The 20,559-nt window shown below is 42.0% G+C and overlaps 2 protein-coding genes across 3 annotated transcripts in view; one reads left to right on the top strand and one right to left on the bottom strand.

Moving 5' to 3' along the window:
* The window catches only part of VAPA (VAMP associated protein A), a 28,833-nt gene extending 23,184 nt beyond the window's left edge, over positions 1-5,649 (top strand). Inside the window, exons 4-6 of the mRNA XM_040585698.1 lie at positions 650-730; positions 3,704-3,880; positions 4,841-5,649. Of these exons, the coding sequence (XP_040441632.1) occupies positions 650-730; positions 3,704-3,880; positions 4,841-4,999 (417 nt within the window). The 3' untranslated portion in view covers positions 5,000-5,649. The remainder of the gene's footprint in view (positions 1-649; positions 731-3,703; positions 3,881-4,840) is intronic.
* Positions 5,650-14,888: 9,239 nt separating this feature from the next.
* APCDD1 (APC down-regulated 1) overlaps positions 14,889-20,559 on the bottom strand; it is a 32,478-nt gene continuing 26,807 nt past the window's right edge. Inside the window, exons 4-5 of one of the 2 annotated variants that reach the window (XR_005826991.1) lie at positions 18,597-19,278; positions 14,889-18,118 (exon numbers count right to left, since the gene is read on the bottom strand). Coding sequence is in view for 1 of the 2 variants with exons in the window: in XM_040587686.1 (XP_040443620.1) it covers positions 18,830-19,278 (449 nt within the window). In the remaining variant the exon portion in view is untranslated. Of the gene's footprint in view, positions 19,279-20,559 lie in introns of both variants that reach the window. The other variant, XM_040587686.1, reaches the window with a different exon arrangement.

The following is a 20,559-nucleotide window of genomic DNA, read 5'->3' as shown; positions in this document are numbered from 1 at the left end:
AGTGCATGCTTTAAAAGTTAATTGTCAGTTGAACAGCGAAATTCCAGTGTATTTTACAATTATTTAGATATATTGGTAACTGTTAAAATTTAAAATGTTTTTTATAAACATATTTGAAAATTCTCTAGGCCTAAATTGTAATGTATTATGCAGTAAAATGAGGAAGTGGTTAAAAAGCTAAAATATGAAGAACTAAAGAAATTTCTTCTGAAACTAAATATGGAGACACGAAAAGGTGTCTTTCAACCTTTTTGTTTAAAATTGGTGCTTTCAAGATAGGACATAAGGAGTACATTTACCAAGGAGTGATAAGGCTAGAACTTTGTTCATAAACAGACTCAGATACACTTGTTCCTCATTGTGTGTTAAAGGAACGACTGTATTGTCCCCTCCCTATCCCCTACAAACCTCTGGATCCATCCTTGCATTCAATTTACTAATTTCTATTTCTGGTTCCATTGATTAACCATTTCTAGCTTTCATTGCAGTAGTCAAAGTGAACAAAAACATACTCTTAAGGAAGCAAGTCAGAAACTGCAGCTAGGGTAAGGGCAGTATTCGGCTGTGTAGGAGGCAAGTACCAAGAGCAAGCTTATGAACTGTTCAAATGTTTCCATGAGTTAAATAACTATATTAATTGTTGTCTTAGTGGAAAGAAGCAAAGCCTGATGAGTTAATGGACTCCAAATTGAGATGTGTGTTTGAAATGCCCAACGAAAATGATAAACTGGTAAGTAAGAAAAGAGTAAGAAACTGTCATGCATTGTCTGGTAGGATCTCATGGAAATTTGTTTTGAATTTTTTTTAGGCGTATATCATTAGTTAATTAAATGGATTGTAGAAATTTGTACTAAATTAGATGGGAGGGATGTTCAATATATAACATTTTCAAAGATTCATAGGATTGTAGAACAGCCCAGATTGAAAGGAAATACCATCTGCTCAAGCCTTTCATTGGAAAGGGAGCACCTTGTCCAACTGTATCTTAAAATCCTTCAGCCATGGAGACTAGTGCCAGAAGTTATTATCTTTCCATTATTCTTATTGTTGATTTGCTTTAGAATGTTATTGCTGTCAGATTAAAAATAAATAATCTTCAATACTACATAAACAATGAAAAGTGAATTGCATAATTTGCTTTTTAAAAGATTAAGTGCTTTTCAACGTAAAAAAATATGTTTCTAATTCAGCTGAATTAGAAAAGGAAGTACCAATTAGAATTAGTGCATGTTTTAGGAATCCTAAATGCATTTTTTTTAAGGTAGTGGGTAAAAACAGATAATCAGACAAAAAAATTTCCATTACCTTGTTCATGCTCTTGCCTTCAGACAAGATCTATTCCAGTTGTGTAGGAGATGGCAGTTGCATTGTATATAGACTGAAGGTGTCTGTTTTGTGTTGCCTGGTATTTGGAATAGTAGTAAACTGTCAGTTACCTAGAAGTTTTGCAGACTATGACTGAATTCTTATGCATGAACGTTTTTTTTGCCCTCATACTTGAAATTCTGATTTATGGAATCTTAATAGTATATATCCTGGGTTGTTGTGGGGTTTTTTTTGTTTTTTTGGTTTGGTGTTTTTTTTTTTTTTTGTTTTGGGCTTTTTTTTTTTTGGTGTTTAGCATTGTGAAGTAGGGTGCTAAAGTAGGATTTTTGTGAACAACCTTCTTCACTATGGCCTTGACTTTTCTCTTTAATACTGTCTAGTTTTTACAGTAGTCTATAAGGCATGTTGGGGGAAAGTAGCATGGCTCCATGCATGTAAAAACCATCTTGTTACTTGTTATTTACATGCATAAAGGGTCTCCATGAAATCTGCTGCTACCTGGCCAGCAGATGTCTTTGCAAGTATTCTTCCAATATAGTTTTTTGGAGTGTAATGTAAAGAGATTTTTTTGGATGTAATGTCAGCATAATGTTCTTGATGAGTTTCATAGTTTGTTGTGGGGTTTTTTTTGTTTGTTGGTTTGGGTTTTTTTTGCAAGGGTAATTTGAGTTTCAGCCTTTTATTCAGGTGTAAGCTGCCTAAGTGTGTGTTACATACTAAAACTATAAAGTTAAGCATTTGTTATCAAGGCACTTAGTTGTCTACTTTCTGTGGTTTTTTACCTTCTTACTAAATTGCATCTTAGATAATGAAAAAAATATACTTGTTCTTAATTGTATAAAATGTGTAATGTAGTGAGAGAAATGTAGTGGATTATACGAAACTACCTCCTTCTGTGCTTTCTTTAGTGTGGTATCTTCATAGTATTGACTGTATAAAATACTTGTATTTTTCTGAGTAGCAGCATGGGGTTGCAAACCCCTGCTTTAGCAGTTGATTTAGTCAATGTCCTTAAACTTGGCAATAAGAAATCTGTCAAGTCCTGGGGTAAGCCTCACCTGCCACCTCAGGATATACCTACACCAGGACACAAGTATTTCGCTCCAGTAAGCAACAACTTTCTTCAGATGCCTACCAGTCATAGCCAGAAAATTGACGTGAAGAACACCAGTCAGTGAGGTCGAACAGCGGAAGGAGGTTTGTTCCAGAGATATAAGACTTAGGTCTTTCATGAAGTTTCAGTGCTACTAAAGGAATTCAATTCAGCTAGCTAACCAGTTAAAAAAGCAACAGATTGCAGTCTGCTTACTCATGATTTAAATGTGTTGGTCTTTTTAAATCCACTTAGGAGTATCTGTGGGGAGTAGCAGGATCTGGCTGTTTGCCTGTCTATGGCTGCATTGCAAGAAATTGTAAAATGCAAGTAGATGTTGTAGACCAAATAACTGCCACTTGCATAGGAACTAAAGAAATCCTTGCACCTTTTTTTAAGTTGCTTTGTTATTACGTAGATGTGATTACCTTTTAATAGGTTTTCTATTGCATTTAGTACTTAGCTTGGACTACTTTGGTTACAAAAGGTGCAGTATGGTGGTGGTCTAAATGGCATAGCTGTATAGCCAAGCAAGTAGCAATATAGAAGCCTGAATCTGATCTGATCTGAGTGTATTGCCATATGAATGCTGTGTTTTTACAAGCGGTAACCTGGGCTATACAGCTGAATCCATTGAACTATTAATTTCTGCTGAAGATCATTGTGTATTTTGAGCAGAGCTGTGGGAACTAGATTTTTAATCTTATTTTTGGCTTTTTCACAGCTTTTTATGTGACTTTTCACTTGTATTCAAAATTAGTCATGTGTAATTCAGAGATGCTGTGAGACCTAAATTCCATGTTTGTGCAATACTTTATTTTCCTTCAGTAAGAGGTGCTGTAAGTGCAAAATATTTGTGCCATACATACTTTGTATTAGGTTGTGACATAACCTGTTTTCCTTCTACTTTGTTTTGTTTATTACTATTGCGGGATTACTTTCTTCCTTTTATTCCCTGCGCCCCCGCCCCCCCCCCCCCCCCCCCCCAAGTTCAAATACTGTTTCATGCAGTTTATGCTGTCATTTGGATGCCTTCTGGGTCACAGCTAAAGTATTTATTTTTGTCTCAGTAGCATGTAGTACCAAATGTAAATGGTGCAATTTTCTCTTGCTTTTTAATATTTGAGCTAATCAGAATTGAACTGATAACAGAAGTTTTTGTTCAGATTACTGTAAATATAAGCTTCATTGAACTATATTGGTAGCTGGATTGTCTCAGTGTTAAGCTGTGGATGATTTTTCTCTAGGTAAGTAAAATTCTCAAGTAATTCTTAATATTTGTAGAATGATATAGATGCAAGCAAACCCGCGCCAGTACTGAATACATCTAAGCAGGATGGACCGATGCCAAAACCACATAGCGTTTCACTTAATGATACTGAAACAAGGAAGCTAGTGGAGGAGTGCAAAAGACTTCAGGCAGAGATTATGAAGCTGACGGATGAAAACCGGCACCTGAGAGTAAGTTCTGCTTTTGTGTTTATATTGAAGTGGCTTCATTTTTCTTGATTGAAAGGTCTGTTTTGTAATTAGGCCAATAGATGCGTATTCCAGAAAGTAAATAGAATTGTTAGAATGTCAAGATTGATATGTAATACGATTTTACTGTCCTGTATATTTTGAACTTCTCAGTGATTGAAACTTTGTGATTGTCATGGATGAGATACTGAAGCTGTGGAATTTTCTTAAGTGAAATGGTCCTGTTTAAGGTGGTTTTAGTTACTTTAAGTCTAAGTCAGAAATACTGAATGAGTAGCTTTTAATAAAAGTGCATTATTATTATTAAGAATGAGTAAATGAAAACCAAAGAGGTAAAATTCTGTATCACAAATTATTAGTGAACAAGAACAATTGCTTGGCCAGAGAAGGTAAGCAGACACTACTTTCCAGTACTTTTATATAAAGGTCCCATTTCAGTAATCTGTAATTAGTCAATACATGACTTTTGGTGACTTTTCTATAAATTTGTGTTTGTGTATCTGACAGTTTCATTGGCCATGGTAGCCTCTTAAAGAGCCATAAAATAATGGTGTCTCCACAGCTGTAATTCTGATGGCACTGGAACGTTTGGAGAAGCCCTACATAAAGTAGATGTTTTTCCTTAATAATAAGGAATTACTGCTATTCAATTCTGACACGGTAACTAAAAGCAGGCTTCTTCATTGTGCCTAGCAAGAATTTCAGAATCTTTCTTAATGAGAGAGAGAGACTAGTGATTACCTGTCCTTATTTGAAATACTATGGTTTCCTATGTTTATATTTTGGATTTTGGTGTGGTGTAATGTTGGTCGTTGGTTTGTTGTTTTTTTTAACTTATTTAAATATTCGCCAGCAAATGTGGCCTTTGAGTTCAGTTTTTACTATTGTAAAGAAGGTGTATTCATAATTTTTTTTTCCCATCTGTGTTGTTTTCCCCCTCAGGATGAAGGCTTGAGGCTCAGAAAGGTAGCGCACTCAGATAAATCTGGATCACCCACAGCTTTGGCCCTCAGAGATAATGGCTCTAATTCTCTTCCTTCACTTCTTGTTGTAATTGCAGCCATTTTCATTGGATTCTTTCTAGGGAAGTTCATATTGTAGAAAGAATGAGTGAGAGAAGCATGCAAAATGCAGCTTCCTTTTTTTTTTTTTGAGGTTTTTTTTTGGGTTTTTTTTTGGTTTTTTTTTCCTCGGCCAGAAAAAGATTTGTTTACCTACCACTTCATTGGTAGTATGGTCCAAGTGGCCATTTTTGTGTACAGCATCATAACAGGCTTTGCCTTTAATGGTCTCGCACGATTAGAAAATACAATCTGAAAAGAGAAACTGTTCAGCTACTGGACAAAATTGTACATTAAGTCATCAATAGCAGGTGTCAGTTGCACAGTCAGTCCTTTATGAAAATTCATAAATAAAGAATTGTTCTCTTTCTGTGGTTTTAATAAGAATTAAAAAATTGTTCAGAGTCTTGTAAATGTTATTTTAATAATCCTTTAAAATTTTATCTGTTGCTGTTACCTCTTGAAAAATGATTTATTAGATTGCTAATCCCACTCATTCAGGAATATGGCAAAAGGTATTCTGGGGGAAATGGTGCCTCTTACTGTGTAAATTTTCTCCTTACCTTACTTTGCTAATATCATGGCAGAATTCGTTTCTTACTTCTTGTGAGGCATTGTTGAGAGTTCTTCATCCTTACAGTCCTGTCCCATAATATTTAACATTACAAAAAAATAAAATTGTTAACATTTTTCTGCTGGGTAGCCTGTTTGTGTGTGTTGTACTTTTAGAAGGGATTCCTAACAAGTTCATTGTTCATGGTAATTTGCTACTTGTAACAAATGGCTATTTTGAAGTTTATTTGCTTAAGTCTCTGGCTTAGACTGTTGTAATTGAAGTTTTTTTTTTGGGGGAAAAAAAAGGTTTGCATTCCATTTGTTTAAAATGAACTGTTTTCTGGCTGCTTTCAGCTACAGAGGGGATGGTTACCAAACTTGTTTTGGAGCAGTGTAATTTGGATATCCAGCAGGTACAAATACCAGATGTGAATGTTATCAATATATTAACAGTTTGCTTGAATTGTGCGGGAGTGTAATAATCAACCTTCTGTTCCATCTTTGGATCTTCTGGGTGTCTTCCAGGAGTCAACATTATTCTTTGATTTCATAAGAGTACTTAATTCATATATACTAACTTAGTTCGTAATTCTGTTTCAGCAGATATTCAGAAATGCAAGCTGAATCTTTCAGACACCCATAGTGAATTCCATGATGCAGAAGAGTTGATATTTGCTGAGTGAGCCTCAGTTGCTCACCTTTTGAAAATGAAAATAATTTTAATGCAACTCTTGGCAGATCTACCTGTGTTAGTCATGTATAGCTAAGTTTTAAAGAATGCATTTTGTGGGGGTCTGAAATGCTTCCCTGCACTTAATCTTATGTCTTGCCTCATCTCTGAATAAGTCATAAAACCAAACTGTAGTATTGGAACAAAATATTATCTGTACTTCTGGCTAAGCATAATCCAATACAGGGAATTACTTGTAAACTTGAAAAATTGTGGAAGGGGTATACTCCTGTAAGCAAAATTGTATATGCTCTTGGACAGCTTGACTTGATGTGGTGCAGCTAAGTGTGTTAGACCTTGGTGTATGCACACCTTATGTAGCTGAGAAAAATGTTCTGGGGAAGATGTATGTTATCTTGGTTGCCTTTGATTCCTAGTGCTTTTTTTAAAAAAAGAAAACTATAATTACATCATGTTCTGTCATTGCTTTCTGTGATAAACTTTTTTTATAAAATCGTGCATATTTTCAAGGAAGTTGATGAAGAAAATGCAAATATTGTTTATCTTTTCACTTAAGCATGCAAGCACAGATGTTTCCAATTACTTGTTCAAGTGTCTGCATTCAAGTCTCCTTCTATCCCAGTGACTGGAAAAGCTGTGTTGAGGTCTTGATTATTTTGGTTCCGCTGGTTCAGAATGTTGTAGTTCTTCTGATTTTTTTTTAAAATCTTTTTATTTCCTCTAACAGAACATTGCCACATCAGACTGTCATAGCCAGTTCCAAACTGATTACATGGAAAATAATGAAAGCAATAGTGTGCAGGATGTAGTCTGCTTCAGACAGAGCAGTCATTGCTGCATTGAAGGTGGGGTGGGGAATTCTCTGGAAGATGTTACAATGTTTATAGCATAGTGTACAGAGGTTTTCAAGGGTAGCTAGCACTTTTAGGACTTGAGAGCAGAAAAAGGAGTCATTGATCAGCTGACCCAGGTTGTGATGTGTGGCAACGGTAATAAGGTAAAAATAATGATAAAATCAGATTGAAATAACTTTTTTTTTCATAAATAACAAACAACTGGTGGTAAATCTTGGTCATGGTTTAAGTAATGTCTTCAAAGTGACAGTGTGCAGCGGCCTCATAACCAGTGTACTTACTAATGGTATAAGGATAACGTCTTGGTTTCCAGTAATCCCTTCACAGCTGTATATAAAATGTAATGCTAAAACTATTTTGCTCTCAGGAGTCACTTTGGATGAGATCAATTGTATTCAGTTAATTATGTAATATGGATTAAATTGTTTGTCTTTGTTCCTGAAATGGTTAGAACTTCTTGCTTTGTCTGCCTGCTTACTTGTGTATGTAAGCACTCTCCACTGCTCCTGGTGATAAAATCAGATGAAGATGCCCATAAAATTGTGTGAGGGTAAATGTGTAACTTCAGTTAAATATGCATTGCAGGTTGCCCTTCTGATTTCTCAAAAGGGCAAGACAGAACAAGTATAAGTATCAAAGTAGTATTTTAAAGTTTTTATGAATATAGCACTTTAAAAAAGGGTAGTGTGATGGTTTTGGGGGAAAAAGCCTAGTTAAATAGAAGATATAGCTTCAGTTAATTCTGGGCACCAAATTTAACCCACTTATAAATAAATATATATGAACTTCATTTAAGAAAAAGTTATTTGTATCAATTCACAAGTTATTTGTGCATTTCTATGCATTCTCTAAAAACTGTTGACAAACACTATTGCCCCAGTTTGCATGTTTCTGCTGCTATGATTGAAGCCAATTTTTACATAATAAGCAACCAAACACTAGCTTGAAACTTCATTGTCTCCTTGGGAGGGAGGAGGTGGAAGGTGACATTTTGACAAAGGGGAAAAGACAAAGTCAATAAGCAAAACTTATCTTTCAGGGCTTCTTCAAAGTTATTAAAAGTTGAAGTGTTAATAAACCATTCAAAATGTAGTACTGTCCTTTTTATTTTGGAACTTCTTCCTGACTATGTACGTTCTGTAGACTGCTGATACTGAATGGGTGTATCTAGTGCGCTGCTGCTATGTGCTGCTAGTAAACAGCATGCAGCTGCCTTGGATGAAGATTCAGTGTTGGTGTGAAGAGCCGGTGCCTGAATCCAGACAACACTGAGGATGCTGATGGTTTGTCAGGTTTATAATAATAGTTGTCGTGACAAAGAATTTTCTTTTTCCTGTTTGGAGTCTCTAGCTTGAACTGACTTGCCAGGGCAAACGCTTGCTTCAGTCTGTGGTAAATGATGGAATGAGAGCTACATGGTTACAGAGCAACGCTAATAAACATCTACTGTAATATTGAAATGCATGGCTCTTCGTGTTTGCAGGTGGGATTGAAATTCTGTAGCTGGTCTTTTGAGTCACATTGTTGTGAATGCAGTAGTTCACCGCTTTGCTTTCTACGCTGGTTCCTGTTGAATGGCTCTGTGGAGTGAGTCCAGGAAGGCACATCTATGCGTAGGACTGACCACTGCTGCCAGGGAGGCTCTGTCTTTGCTGATCTTGACTTTCTTTGGCAGCTTTAGACTGGGGGCACACTTAAATGTTGGACAAGAGGGAGAGCTAAATACAGGAGTGGGTTTTGTGAGACAGATTTCTTTCTTTCCAGTCTGAATTTCTTTTACAGGGGCACTCTGTTAAAGTAAACAAGTATATGATCGAAGTTCGTCTGTTGTGGTTTTGTTTTTAATACAAGGTTGTGTATGTTAAAGAAGAATTGCTGATTCTGACAGCATAAGCAAAAGTAGCGATGGTGTCGTCACATTTATTGATTTGACCTTTAAGTGACAAATGGCTATGTAGAAATGAGGTCTTGTGCAAAAGCAAATGATTGATTCTTATCTTTTATCTGGCTTTCTCATTGCTGCTGGATGGTAAGGTTAGTGCCTGTTCCTCATCTGCTGGGACAAGGGTTTATGTGTTTGTGTGGTGGTGAACCAAATCTGGAAGCTGCTTCGGATAAAATCCATTGTTTCATCCTCTGCAAATTATGTTTTACCTAAATTGTGCTATAAGCATCTCCCGCCATATTACAGTGCCATTTTATTTAAAGCTTGTTACTAGTTTATGTAATATTGACAATACTGACAGCAGGGTATTGGATCTCTGTACGATAGCAACTTCTGTTGCTGGCAGTGGTGGAATGCTGCTCTTCCCCTCCCTCCTCTTTAGAAAAGATTTAAAGGCTGTTATGGTATCCACGCACAGAGGTGTGAGAGAGATGGTTATTATAGCTAAGCAGTCTGAGCACAGACATTTGAAATAAATGAAAAATTGAAAAGTGATTGAAATAGTTATTCTTACCTTTCAAACTTGTGTATAAGAGAAGAAGTGCTATGAGTTGTTTTAAAGTTAGTCTGTGTATCATCCACGTTGTGTAAAAAAAGTCTTTTTGCCATTGTCCGGGAATAATTGTCTCAGGATGTTGAAAGTTTTTACTAATGCTGGTGCAGGTTCATGTGCATAGGTGAATTCGGAGGTTGTCACACTGGTGGTTAATGTCTAGGCTGTTCTCAGAGTGGGTAGTGACCAAACAGCAATCTTTGTGAGTCTCAGTCTGCCTTGTAAGGATGGCTCACTGGCTTCAGAGATGGGGAAACTGAGGCACAAATGTCGGGACAAATTACTGAGAAAGGATGGCTGAGGCACAGCCCCTGTTCTCTAGCACAGATTCCATCCTATTTTTCATCAAGCCTTCCTTGAGCCTTGTCCAAGTCTGTCTTGTTGGATTTCTAAAATGCTGCTTCGTGTTGCTTGGAAATCTTTCATAAGCCTTTAAAGCACCTTCCTAAAGGCTTAGCTGTTGCCTTGTCTGTTCTTGAAGCCGAGTCTTCAAAGGGTAGAAAACATGGCTGTTAGGTGTTTGACAGTGGATTGTGCTCACTGGGATTGTAATGCCTGACTGCTGCTAAACACAGTAAGCCCGGGGGGATGGGGAAGATACTAAACATTTGGGCATGTTGTGTTTGCAGCCTTGGAACGTTCAGGTGTGTCTGTGTATCAAAAAAACCTGTGGAGCCAGTGCTGTTTGTACCTTTCAAGTAAAAGAAAACAGCCCTAAATCTGTACAACTACCCTGTTAGTGGTGGTATATTTTGCTGTATTTGGTTCGCCCGGCAAGGTTTTGGTAGCTGGGGGTTCTCAGGGGTGGCTTCTGCGAGAAGCTTCCCCGTGTCCGATGGAGGCAACGCCAGCCGGCTCCAAGATGGACCCGCTGCTGGCCAAGGCTGAGCCCAAGGCAGCGGTGGTAGCGCCTCTGGGGTAGCATATTTAAGAAGGGGGGGGGGGGGGGGGGGGGAAGCTGTGCAACAAATTGCCGTGGGAGAGAGGAGTGAGACTAAGTGAGAGCAACATCCCCGCAGCCCCCCAGGTCAGTGCAGGAGGGGCAGGGGGGCTCCAGGCACCGGAGCAGAGATTCCCCTGCAGCCCGTGGTGAAGCCCACGGTGGGGCAGGCTGTGCCCCTCAGCCCGTGGGGGTCCGTGGTGGAGCAGATCCCCACCTGCAGCCCGTGGGGGTCCATGGTGGAGCAGATCCCCACCTGCAGCCCGTGGAGGACCCCACGCCGGAGCAGGTGGGTGCCCAAAGGAGGCTGTGACCCCGTGGGAAGCCCAGGCTGGGGCAGGGTCCTGGCAGCGCCTGTGACCCCGCGGGGACCCAGGCTGGGGCAGGGTCCTGGCAGCGCCTGTGACCCCGCGGGGACCCAGGCTGGGGCAGGGTCCTGGCAGCGCCTGTGACCCCGCGGGGACCCAGGCTGGGGCAGGCTGTGGAGAACTGCAGCCCGTGGGCAGGGCTGACACCGGAGCAGCTGATGGAGGACTGTCCCCGCGGGAGGGACCCCAGGCTGGAGCAGGGCAGTGTGAGGAGCCTCCCCCTGCGAGGAAGGAGCGGCAGAGACAGCGTGTGATGGACTGACCGCAGCCCCCGGCCCGGCCCCCTGCGCTGCTGGGCGGGAGGGGGGACAGAAATCGGGGGTGAAGCTGAGCCTGGGGGGAAGGGAGGGGTGGGGGGAAGGTGTGAGATTTGGTCTTATTTCTCGTTATCCTACTCTGATTTGACTGGTAATAAATTTCCCGAGTCCAGCCTGTTTTGCCCATGACTGTAGTTGCTGAGTGATCTCCCCATCCTTACCTTGACCCAGGAGCCTCTTGTTATATTTCCTCTCCCGTCCAGAGCAGCTGTGGGGTGGGCACCTGGCCTCCAGCCTGCGTCACCCCACCACGACTGCTGTATCTCATAGGAGTGGCAAAATAATTTTCCATTGCTTCCTTGATGGTCCAAACACAGATGATAAGACAGCTAAGGTACGGTTTTCATCAGAGCCAAGCGCTTTTTTAAAATCCAAACATTTTTGACTCCTGGAAGCAAAGGTGCTCCAGAAATAGTAGACTCTTCCAGAGGTTAAATTTACTCATATGTTTTCACTCCAAATCAGTAAATGCTTTGCTCGTATTACTGCTTTTCAGACTGCAGTTCACTTGAGTGCTTGTATAATGATAATCTAGTGACTAATTATGAAGATGGTGCTCTGTTTCTTAGTGGCTGAGAGGCATTGCTTTAAATCATTATGTAGGACAGTTTAGTTTATAGAACCGTGTTTTGGAAAGGCTTAGGAGGAAAATCTACAGGAAACACAACTTGAACCCTGGGTCAAATAGAGGTGGCCCTCTGGAGCTGTAACTGGAGATACTAAAGAATGTAACTTCAATAATGAAGTAGTGAGTCGTTAGTAGAAGGTTGGAGCTCATATGGTGGCTAGTTTTCCTTGATTGCCTTAATCACCTCAAGTTAGTTTAGAATTTTGAAATGATGAATATGAGACACCTGTCCCACATATCATGAGTGGCTGGAGTCAAGTGAGGAAAGGGAGTATGGCAGGAAGAGGCAGTCATGAGAAGAAGGAGGTGGACTGCTTCAGAAGTGGCTTTGGTGATGGCTTTGTCTTCCTGGAGCAGCTTGGCTACGGTCTGTACGAGCTGCCTTCTCCTCAGGCACAAGCTGGAATCTGCTGTGGCTGCCTGCAGTGATGGAAATGTTCTCTCTCTCCAGCCTCAGGGTGTAAAGCCTCGAACGTGGTGACTGGTGGTGTAAGAGGGAATGCCAGGAGAAGGATTTTCATTGTATTCCTGTCCAAGATTGTCTGACCTCAGATTTCCAACGCAGCTTCAACTTCATGGCACTGCTTTCAGACTTCACTTTCTTGCGTAATACCTTGAAATACTTCAGCCCTTGGGCCTCTCATTTCATGTCCCAGCTTCAAGAAAATCAGAGTAGATTGCTTTCCTGATTAGGTGAAATTACCTCTTCATCCTGCCTCCACAGGAACCAGATTACAATGACAAAGGAAGGTCAGCGTATTTGTGGAAAAACTTTTTACAGGACAAGGTTTATGTGATTGTGGTGTCTTTGTGCTGCTTCTCCCTGTGTGAATTTGAAATCTAATTCAAGCCACATTTGGTAGAGGTTGATGGTTCACAGATAGCAACTACCTGCAGTGACAGGAGAGGCGGAGCCGAGATGAAAGACATTCAGACGGGTGCTCCCATCCAGGGCAAGCCTGCACAGGGAGCTGGGAAGATCGCTGCCCGGCTTGCTGCTGTTAGTCCAGTTAGCGCCGGCGTGGTTGCCAAGCTGTCGGGCACAGGCATGGATCAGTCGCCCAGGCAGCCGCCGGTGGTGGCCCGTGGCCTGTCAGCAACGTGGGTGAGAGACGATGTCCCCTGGGGTCCGGACCTGAAGCCTTGCCCGCGTTCAGCCCCCCAGCCGCGGCTGCTCCGGGGGAGGCGGGCGGACACCGGGCTGTGCCGCAGCCCCTGGCCGCGAGGTGGCGCCATCGCCCACGCCGCTGGCGGAGCACCCGGGAGCCTGCGCGCCCCTGCTCTGCGGTGTCGAAACCACTAATCGCCTTGGCTGGGTGGCAGGGTTGTTTCCAGCGATGCTGGGCATAGGGTGGTTGATAAAGGTGGTGTCTAGTGTCTACATACCGTCTTGGTCACCTTTGGGGGTGTTCGGGTTGGTGCTAGAACGGTGGCTGGGCATTTATTTAAAGAGATCGATGATGCACGAGTCTGGCGAGCACCTGCCCTCCAGCTGAAAATACATAGGTCTGATCCAGGGCTTTTTCTGTGGGTGGAATTGCAGGATTCAGGCAGTTAATCTGGGACATCTAATGCCTGACAACCCCAAGCATAAGTGTTTTTTCTCCCAAGTTTTAAATTTCTTTGAAGACAGTGCTATCCCGTGCAGCCCACTGTCTCATCTTCCAATAGGCTGTCACGGGAATGGCAGCAAGCAAGGACTGATGGGGTTCCCACGGGACAAGGATGTTGGGGATCATGCCCGCTTGAGGCAGCGGTCACAGGCAGTTCCCATTAGTGGAAGATGCGTAGGAATTAACTGCTGTCCTCGGGGCTTGGTGGCACAGCAGCTAGAATGCATCGGGTGGCCTGGTGCTGTGCCCCGTGCAGAGCTGTGAAGGAGGAGGGGAGGGGTGGGGAGAAAGTGCCCGGTCAGTAATTGCTCAGGCCGACAGTGCCGTTTCCCTAACGCTTGAGGGTACTCAGGGTTTGGTTCCTCACAGCCATATTTGTTTCTGCCTGCTTCAGTGATGGAGTGGAAATTTTGTTTCTTCATTTCCTTATTATTACTTATTGTGGGCAGCAGATAGCAGCGAAAAAAAAAAATCAGCAGTGATTGCGCTAGAGAAGACCAGAAGGGAAAGATGCTTGGCAAGTACTTGTAGTAAGAGGGAAAATTAATGAAACTATAAAATTCAGAATGAGTGGTGCTGGTTTTTATTCCCTAGCCTTCCCTGTTGTGTCAGGAGTGAGAAAATTAAGCCACGCAGAAATCTATTTATGCCTGAATTAATCTGTGCCCACCACTTTGTGTGGAATGGAGGCCACTTCTTCACAGGCTGTGGCTGCTGCATTTGGAGTACCTTGTAATTTAGGGCATGCTTCCTGCAAACCCAGCTCCTCTTTCAGGGATCTCCCGAGTCACTTCTGAAAACTCAGAAGCTGCTCAGCTCCAAAGCTCGTGGTGGTGGTGGAAGCCTCGCTGACTGCATTTCACTCTTCTTTCTGTGTGCAAGCGAGGTAGGAATGAAACTGCACAGCACTGAGGAAAGGTGCTTTTGCTATACTGTGGCTTGCTTTCCCTTCTCAGTTGGTTTCAGCTTTTTCTTCCTTTTTCGGAGAAGTGTCCTTTCTAATCCCTCCCTGCTTCTTCCCCCAGGCTGTAGCCCTTAAGCAAGATGCAGTAACAGGGCAGTAATGCTGCTCTGTTTGCTTACATCTCATTTTATGAAAAATACTTGGTTTCTGTTGAACCGCACCTTTGTCCTGACACAGCTGCTCTGACCCTACTCTTCTTGCAAGCCAACACCATTGTTACGTGCTGGGCACTTCCAGCCCCCGTTTTATTCAGAGACCCTGAAGATGTGCTGTCAAACCCAAATCACCCCAGCTGTATCCATCAGACCTGTTTCTAGTGATGTGTTCTCAAGCAAAAAATGTTTTCTTATGTATGTAGTAAGAAATAAGCTTTTCTGTGCAGAAGTTACTCAATGGGCATTTTTGGTTAATGCTTTTTGAGACATCTATCACACTTTTACAGGTAGAAAGTCAACAGAACAAAAATCTAACGTGTATAGGAGGCAAAGAAATCCTTAATTCTTCAGTCAGGCTTTTTTATTTCAATCAATAGTTTAACAAGTGCTTAAACTTCCCTGGCAGTTTAATCTGGAAGATAGTTGAGAAGAAAAATATCTTCTATAACTTTACAAAAATAAAAAGATTTTTTTTTAAAAAAAATCCTGCACTTTAAGCAAGCACACTCCAAATCAAGCAAGATAGACATTGTATCTTAAAATACGGACTTCTGTTCATAGAAATGACATTATACCCCTGGGCAGCAGGCACAATATGTAAACAGTATAGAAACAGAGCAAGAACAATTGTTTTGATTTTTCTGATCCCTTTTGTCATATTTCTTAAATAGAACCTGTTAAAACAATTTGCCCAAGAAACTTCTTCAGGTTACTGCTTCTTCTGTCAGGTGCCTCCTTGAGTAGGATGTTACTGAGGGAAAGACTTTCACCTGTCCTGGCAATTGGCAGTTATTGAAGATACCAACATTAATTGTTTCATTTTTTTAAAAGTTTCTGCATTTATGTATGGGACAAATCACTCTGTAGGTCTTCCACTGCCAAACCACTTGCAGCGTAACTTCTTTAGCAGTCAGGGCTGCCAGCACATGAGGTTGGGCTGGAGAAATAAAATGAATGGAATATTGTATCAGAAATGTACACGGTGCTGTGCAGCAATTAATTTAGTGCATGACGAAACCAAAACATAAAGGAAGCTTAGCTCCTAGTTCTGTGCCTGTAGCCTAGGAGAAGCCTTGCAGAGAATGCGGATTGGCAAATGAACTATATGTACTCTGAAGACTTAAGTCTTTGTCCAACTTGTACTGGTTAATAGAAAAATAAAGAAAAATATAGGCACGTGGAGGGAAGCTGGTGCATCATATGTAAAGAACCCAGATCATAAAATCATGGTTCTGGTCAACACTACAAATGAACTAGAGTAGTCCCCAGTCATATCTCTTGTAATGTATTTTGAAGGCCTTTTCCAAATACTTCCTTTTTAACTGTCTCTAGATGATAGGGGAAAAAAAAATGCAGTTCTTGTACAGATTGTACATTCAGTCACGTTTGCATTTAATGTAACTGTAAGCCTTGGAAAACCTAGACCCTCTGCAAGTCTGTGATTCAAAACAGTTGAGACACGAATGTGCTTTTTAGAGGTGAGAACCCAGCAAGTCTTTCTCTTGAAACTGGTGTAACGTTTCTCACATTAGGCAATTTACAGAGGAGCCACAAAGCACTAATAAACTGTAGATCATTGTCTGGTGCATACAGAGCATCCTGCTGTGGAACAGTTCCTTTGCTCTCTGCTGCAGTTCTGCATCACAAGCACGTACAGATTTTAGCCGGGACCCAGCTGTGTGCGGCGCTTGCACAGGGAAGGAACAGGGTCTGACATTCTGCCCGAGACAGGACCACCTAATGCGCGAAAGGTTGATGGTGGTGGAAGAAGCTTGTCTTGTGTGATCTAAGGAACATCACACCATACCCATCCTCATAAATAAAAACTAATGTGAATTCACTCATGCCACTAGGTTTCAGACAGAAGGCAGAATGAAGCTAGTATTTAAGGGACTTGTTTGACTGTAGTAACTCAGTAAACCGGTTGGAGATACGCTGGTGTCAATCTGAATACAAAACTTAAGTCTAGCTAGAGAAAACCGAACTCCATCCTGGTTCCTAGCTTCTCTTTCAGAGATAGTGTCTCCTTCTTGCCTCTCTAGTTCAAATGGTGCTTCTGCTGCCTTTGATCCAAAACTGACTCCTCAAGTAGGTTTGTGTGGAGCAGAAAACCACTGAGAAATGCTGATCAGAGCAGCCGTTGTCCACAGGGCTCGATTAATTCAACATGGTGAGTTGGCTTTCGGCTCCTTCCAGCAGGCTGAAGGGAGGATCTGAGATCAGGTGGATGGAGGAACACTTTCTCTGGTGACTACTGAGCCATCCTGAGCTCAGATCCTGACGTGTAATGAGTTTTCTGTGACTTTTCATCTGTCTGAGGAAAAAATGTGAAAGATCGTGATCTGACCTGGCAGGGAGTCTATAATACTGTTCTTTCTCCCCTTCCTCCTGCTGTCTCAAAACTAGATGAACCAATTTTGTTCCAACTCTGATGAAGTTCACGTCCAAGGTTGATACCAGCTTGGAAAAACTGTCAAGAAGGCATGGACTTTGGGGAAGCTGGGGGCCTGATCATAGCCATTTGCCACTTGAATGGCTTTTTCCTGCTGTTTTTGCTAGCACTGCCACTATGTTTTCGAAGAATGCTTTTGCTACGGCAGACAGTATGGAGACTCGTGTGTGTAAAGCTGAAAGACCTTCATTCAAAACACACTTCTATGATGCTGAAAATAACACATTAAAGGCTTTTTTTCTCATATAGTACTGGGCTGGGCAGCTGGAAGCTGCCGATACTGATGAAGAAATGCTATGACCTAACTCCTTATGTTTCTTACACAGGTTCCTGCTCCTTCTGGGAGCCAAAACACATAAAAGCCACAGCCCAAATGCCGCAAGGTTAGGCTGTGCCCTCAGCTCGTGCCCCGTTAAAGCAGGAGAGCATGGTTCACTTGTTCCTCCTTGCTGGCCCTAAATATCTCCCCTAGTGCCTCCAGAGTCTGCTCTGGTTGCATCAGTGCGCCCAGGGATGGATTTGCTACTGGGGGAAACCCGAGGCTTTCCAGGGCAGGCTCTTGTTGCAGAATGCTCTCTGAGGGCTGTGCCTATCCACCTCCCCAGCAATGCCTCCCCACACCAGTGCTGAGTGAAGCTCCCTGTGCAACCATGGGATGTGTTGGGCCAGTCCAGCCAGGAGGAAAGGGAGGCCGTGGCTGCATTCATGCAACTCTTGCTTCTCCCTCTGGTAAGACCGGGACAGTCTCCGTCCATGATGGACGTGGGTCTGTTTCCAGCCGCTTTCTTGCTCTACTAGGGCCCACGGTGTGTGTGCTGGTGAAACCCTTCACTTGTTCCTACATGAGGTCAATCACTAAAAAAGATGCTGCTAAATAAGGTTGCAGAAACACATCAGACCCCACTCGCTTCTTTACTTTGCCCACCTGGCTGAAACAAAATCCAAGGCACAAATACTGCACGTGGAGTAAGTAAGGCCTCAGGAATATGCCAGGAGAAGTCATCCCCGCTGCCCGGTGTCAGCAGTGCACCCGACAGAACAAACGCTGCTTCTGTCTGGCTTTAAGGAGGCTTGGTTGTAACTGCTCACTAGATACAAAGGGAGGCCTTGAAGCAATTACATAGCTAAGGAAATTGAACAAGAAAATATTAAACCACTGGTTATTTTTACAACTTAGTGATTTTAAAAATAGCTTAAATTACTTGGAATATTTTTTTTTAATTGGAAGTATTAACCGTTCAGCACTATCTGAACAGAGGGCTGTTGAATTGCTGTTTCTTTTTGTGTTATGGCCTGTGAGATAACAAGATAAATCTTTGTGGGTTTCCTCCTTATATACATATCTACATTAGAGCTGTGAAGTCAGGGGCGAAAGCTGCTATTACAGCACTGGCGTGACACTGAGCCCTTCCCCAGAGCTAAATTCTGATGGGAAACTGGGTGTTGGGGAGTACCACAATGGTAAAACGGCAGAGATGACTGAAGCAGGATCATAATGTTCATCCCAGCAGTTAAAAAAAAAAAAAAAAAAAAAAAAGGAGACCCCCTCCCTCCCCCCACCCCCCAACCCCCAAGAAGTCTGCAGTCCTAAAGTGCAATTACTTTTGTGCAGTCATGTCAGGCCAGGGATCAGACTGGAAGAAGTTCAAAGCACAAACATCAAACGAGTGCCGTTCGGGATTCGAGGAGGAGGGGGGAAGTAAGGAAAAGAACAACAGTTCTCAGGCATTCAAGTGCATCAAGAAAATAAATGTCCCTTTCTTTCGGAAGAAAAACAACCCCCAGTCTGGTGGAATCCTGGCTTTGTAGTCATGAAAAATAAGTTTTTTTCACTTCTAGCTGAGAATGTCCCAATATGACACAGTACAAATAAACACCAAAGCAAGAGCTGGGGCACTTGGATATTTTTCTGATGCTCTGCTGCTATACAGCCTTATTTTATTCTCCTCTGGTGACTCTTCAGATCTGGGTACTGATGAAGCACACTGAATTAAAGGCATCTGGTAGGAGGTGGCTCTCTTCTCCGGTCGGTCGGGGCTGGACCCGTCGCTTGGCCTCTGGCCGTTGTACAGCAAGTACCTGCCCCGGGCATCCTGCTCCATTTTGAAGATTTCGTACTCGGTGTGAGGTAGGCGGATGCCAAGTGCGATGCAGCCGTTCGTGTGGGTGACGTCTTGCTGAACCCCAACTTGCCAGGACCCCTGTGCTCCACACTCGTTCCCGTTGAAGACGTTGAGCAGCGAGGCTGTGGATATATCCATGGGAGTGACCTTCATGTGATTCACTGCGAGAGAGCAAGAGGGGAGCTATTAGCAGAGGGAGAAAAACAAAAGCAAAGACAACATGCAGATTGGGGTGCACCTGTGGGATCAGAATTGTCTCTCCTTGTTCATTCTTAAATTCAATTTTTCATATTGCAGGTATGGCCAACGAATCTATTTGCATCATTTTACATCTCTGACATAATGGCTTCTCGCCCAGAACTCACACACACCAACTCAGTTGAAGAAAACCTGATGGCCACGTATCTCAGCCAGAGATTAAGCAGAGCTTTTAATAAATTCCAAACAATCCTTTACAGATAAAGCCTGTTGGTTATACTAGGAGATAGGTAGAAGAGGAAACAATAAAACTTTACTCATATCTTATTACCATCTGTATTAATCCATAAGTAGGGCTGTTTATCATGTATTTTTCATCATTTTTTTTAACATCTGTTACCCCATAAAGCTAATGAAATAGTTAGTTCATATTAGAACATTTGGAAAGTACCACAGCTGCACTATCTTCCTGTATTACTGGTACTTTTTTCATGAATTATAACATGTCTCTGAACTACAGAGAGATGCTTTTTCTCATTATCTAAACAGTGGCTGCAGCTTGCAGTATCAAATGTAGAAGTGCTGCAGCTTCTTCAGTTCTAACCTGGCTGTATTTCAAAAGAGCTTAAAGCACATCAAGTTTTATTTTTCAGCCATATTTTAAAAAGTTGGGAAAAGCCAAACTGAATGAGCTTATGGAAGCCTTCCTGGTGTGCATTTGAGACTGTATGTAAAGAAAAGGGGAGCTGAATGGATCGGTGCTGACCAAAACAGAAGCAAATAACCAGCCCTCGTGCCTCCCAGCACATCAAAATCCCAAATTCTCTCACAGGTCATTTTATAGTAAGATTCGTTGGGAGGTTTATTCTGAGGTTTTATAAACAAGACATTTGACTCAATGGCTCTACAATTCCCATTATTTGCCCTAGCTGGTGTAAAAGGTAATTTATACAAATTGAATCAAAATTTTTACTGAAACCAAATTACTGACCTCAATCTGTAAGGTAAGTTGGCATACCATAAATCAGAAATTCAAGCAAAAGCTGGATTTCACCCCAGGAGCTGAGCTGGGACATGCTGCATGCAGCTCTAAAGAGCAACAGTTCTGACAGGCAATGGTATCTCCTGCCTCCTGTGAAAATCCCAGATTAGTAAATTATTTCTTATAGTTAGATGTTTATCTAAATTGGAGCCATGCAAGAAGCTTTATGCTTCTCACATGTTAATTGAAATAAGGAGAAGAA

This window comes from Falco naumanni, chromosome 3, assembly GCF_017639655.2.
Source record: "Falco naumanni isolate bFalNau1 chromosome 3, bFalNau1.pat, whole genome shotgun sequence".
Taxonomy (NCBI): domain Eukaryota; kingdom Metazoa; phylum Chordata; class Aves; order Falconiformes; family Falconidae; genus Falco; species Falco naumanni.
Note: the sequence above shows the minus strand (reverse complement) of the source record. Positions and strands in the feature narration are given on the sequence as shown.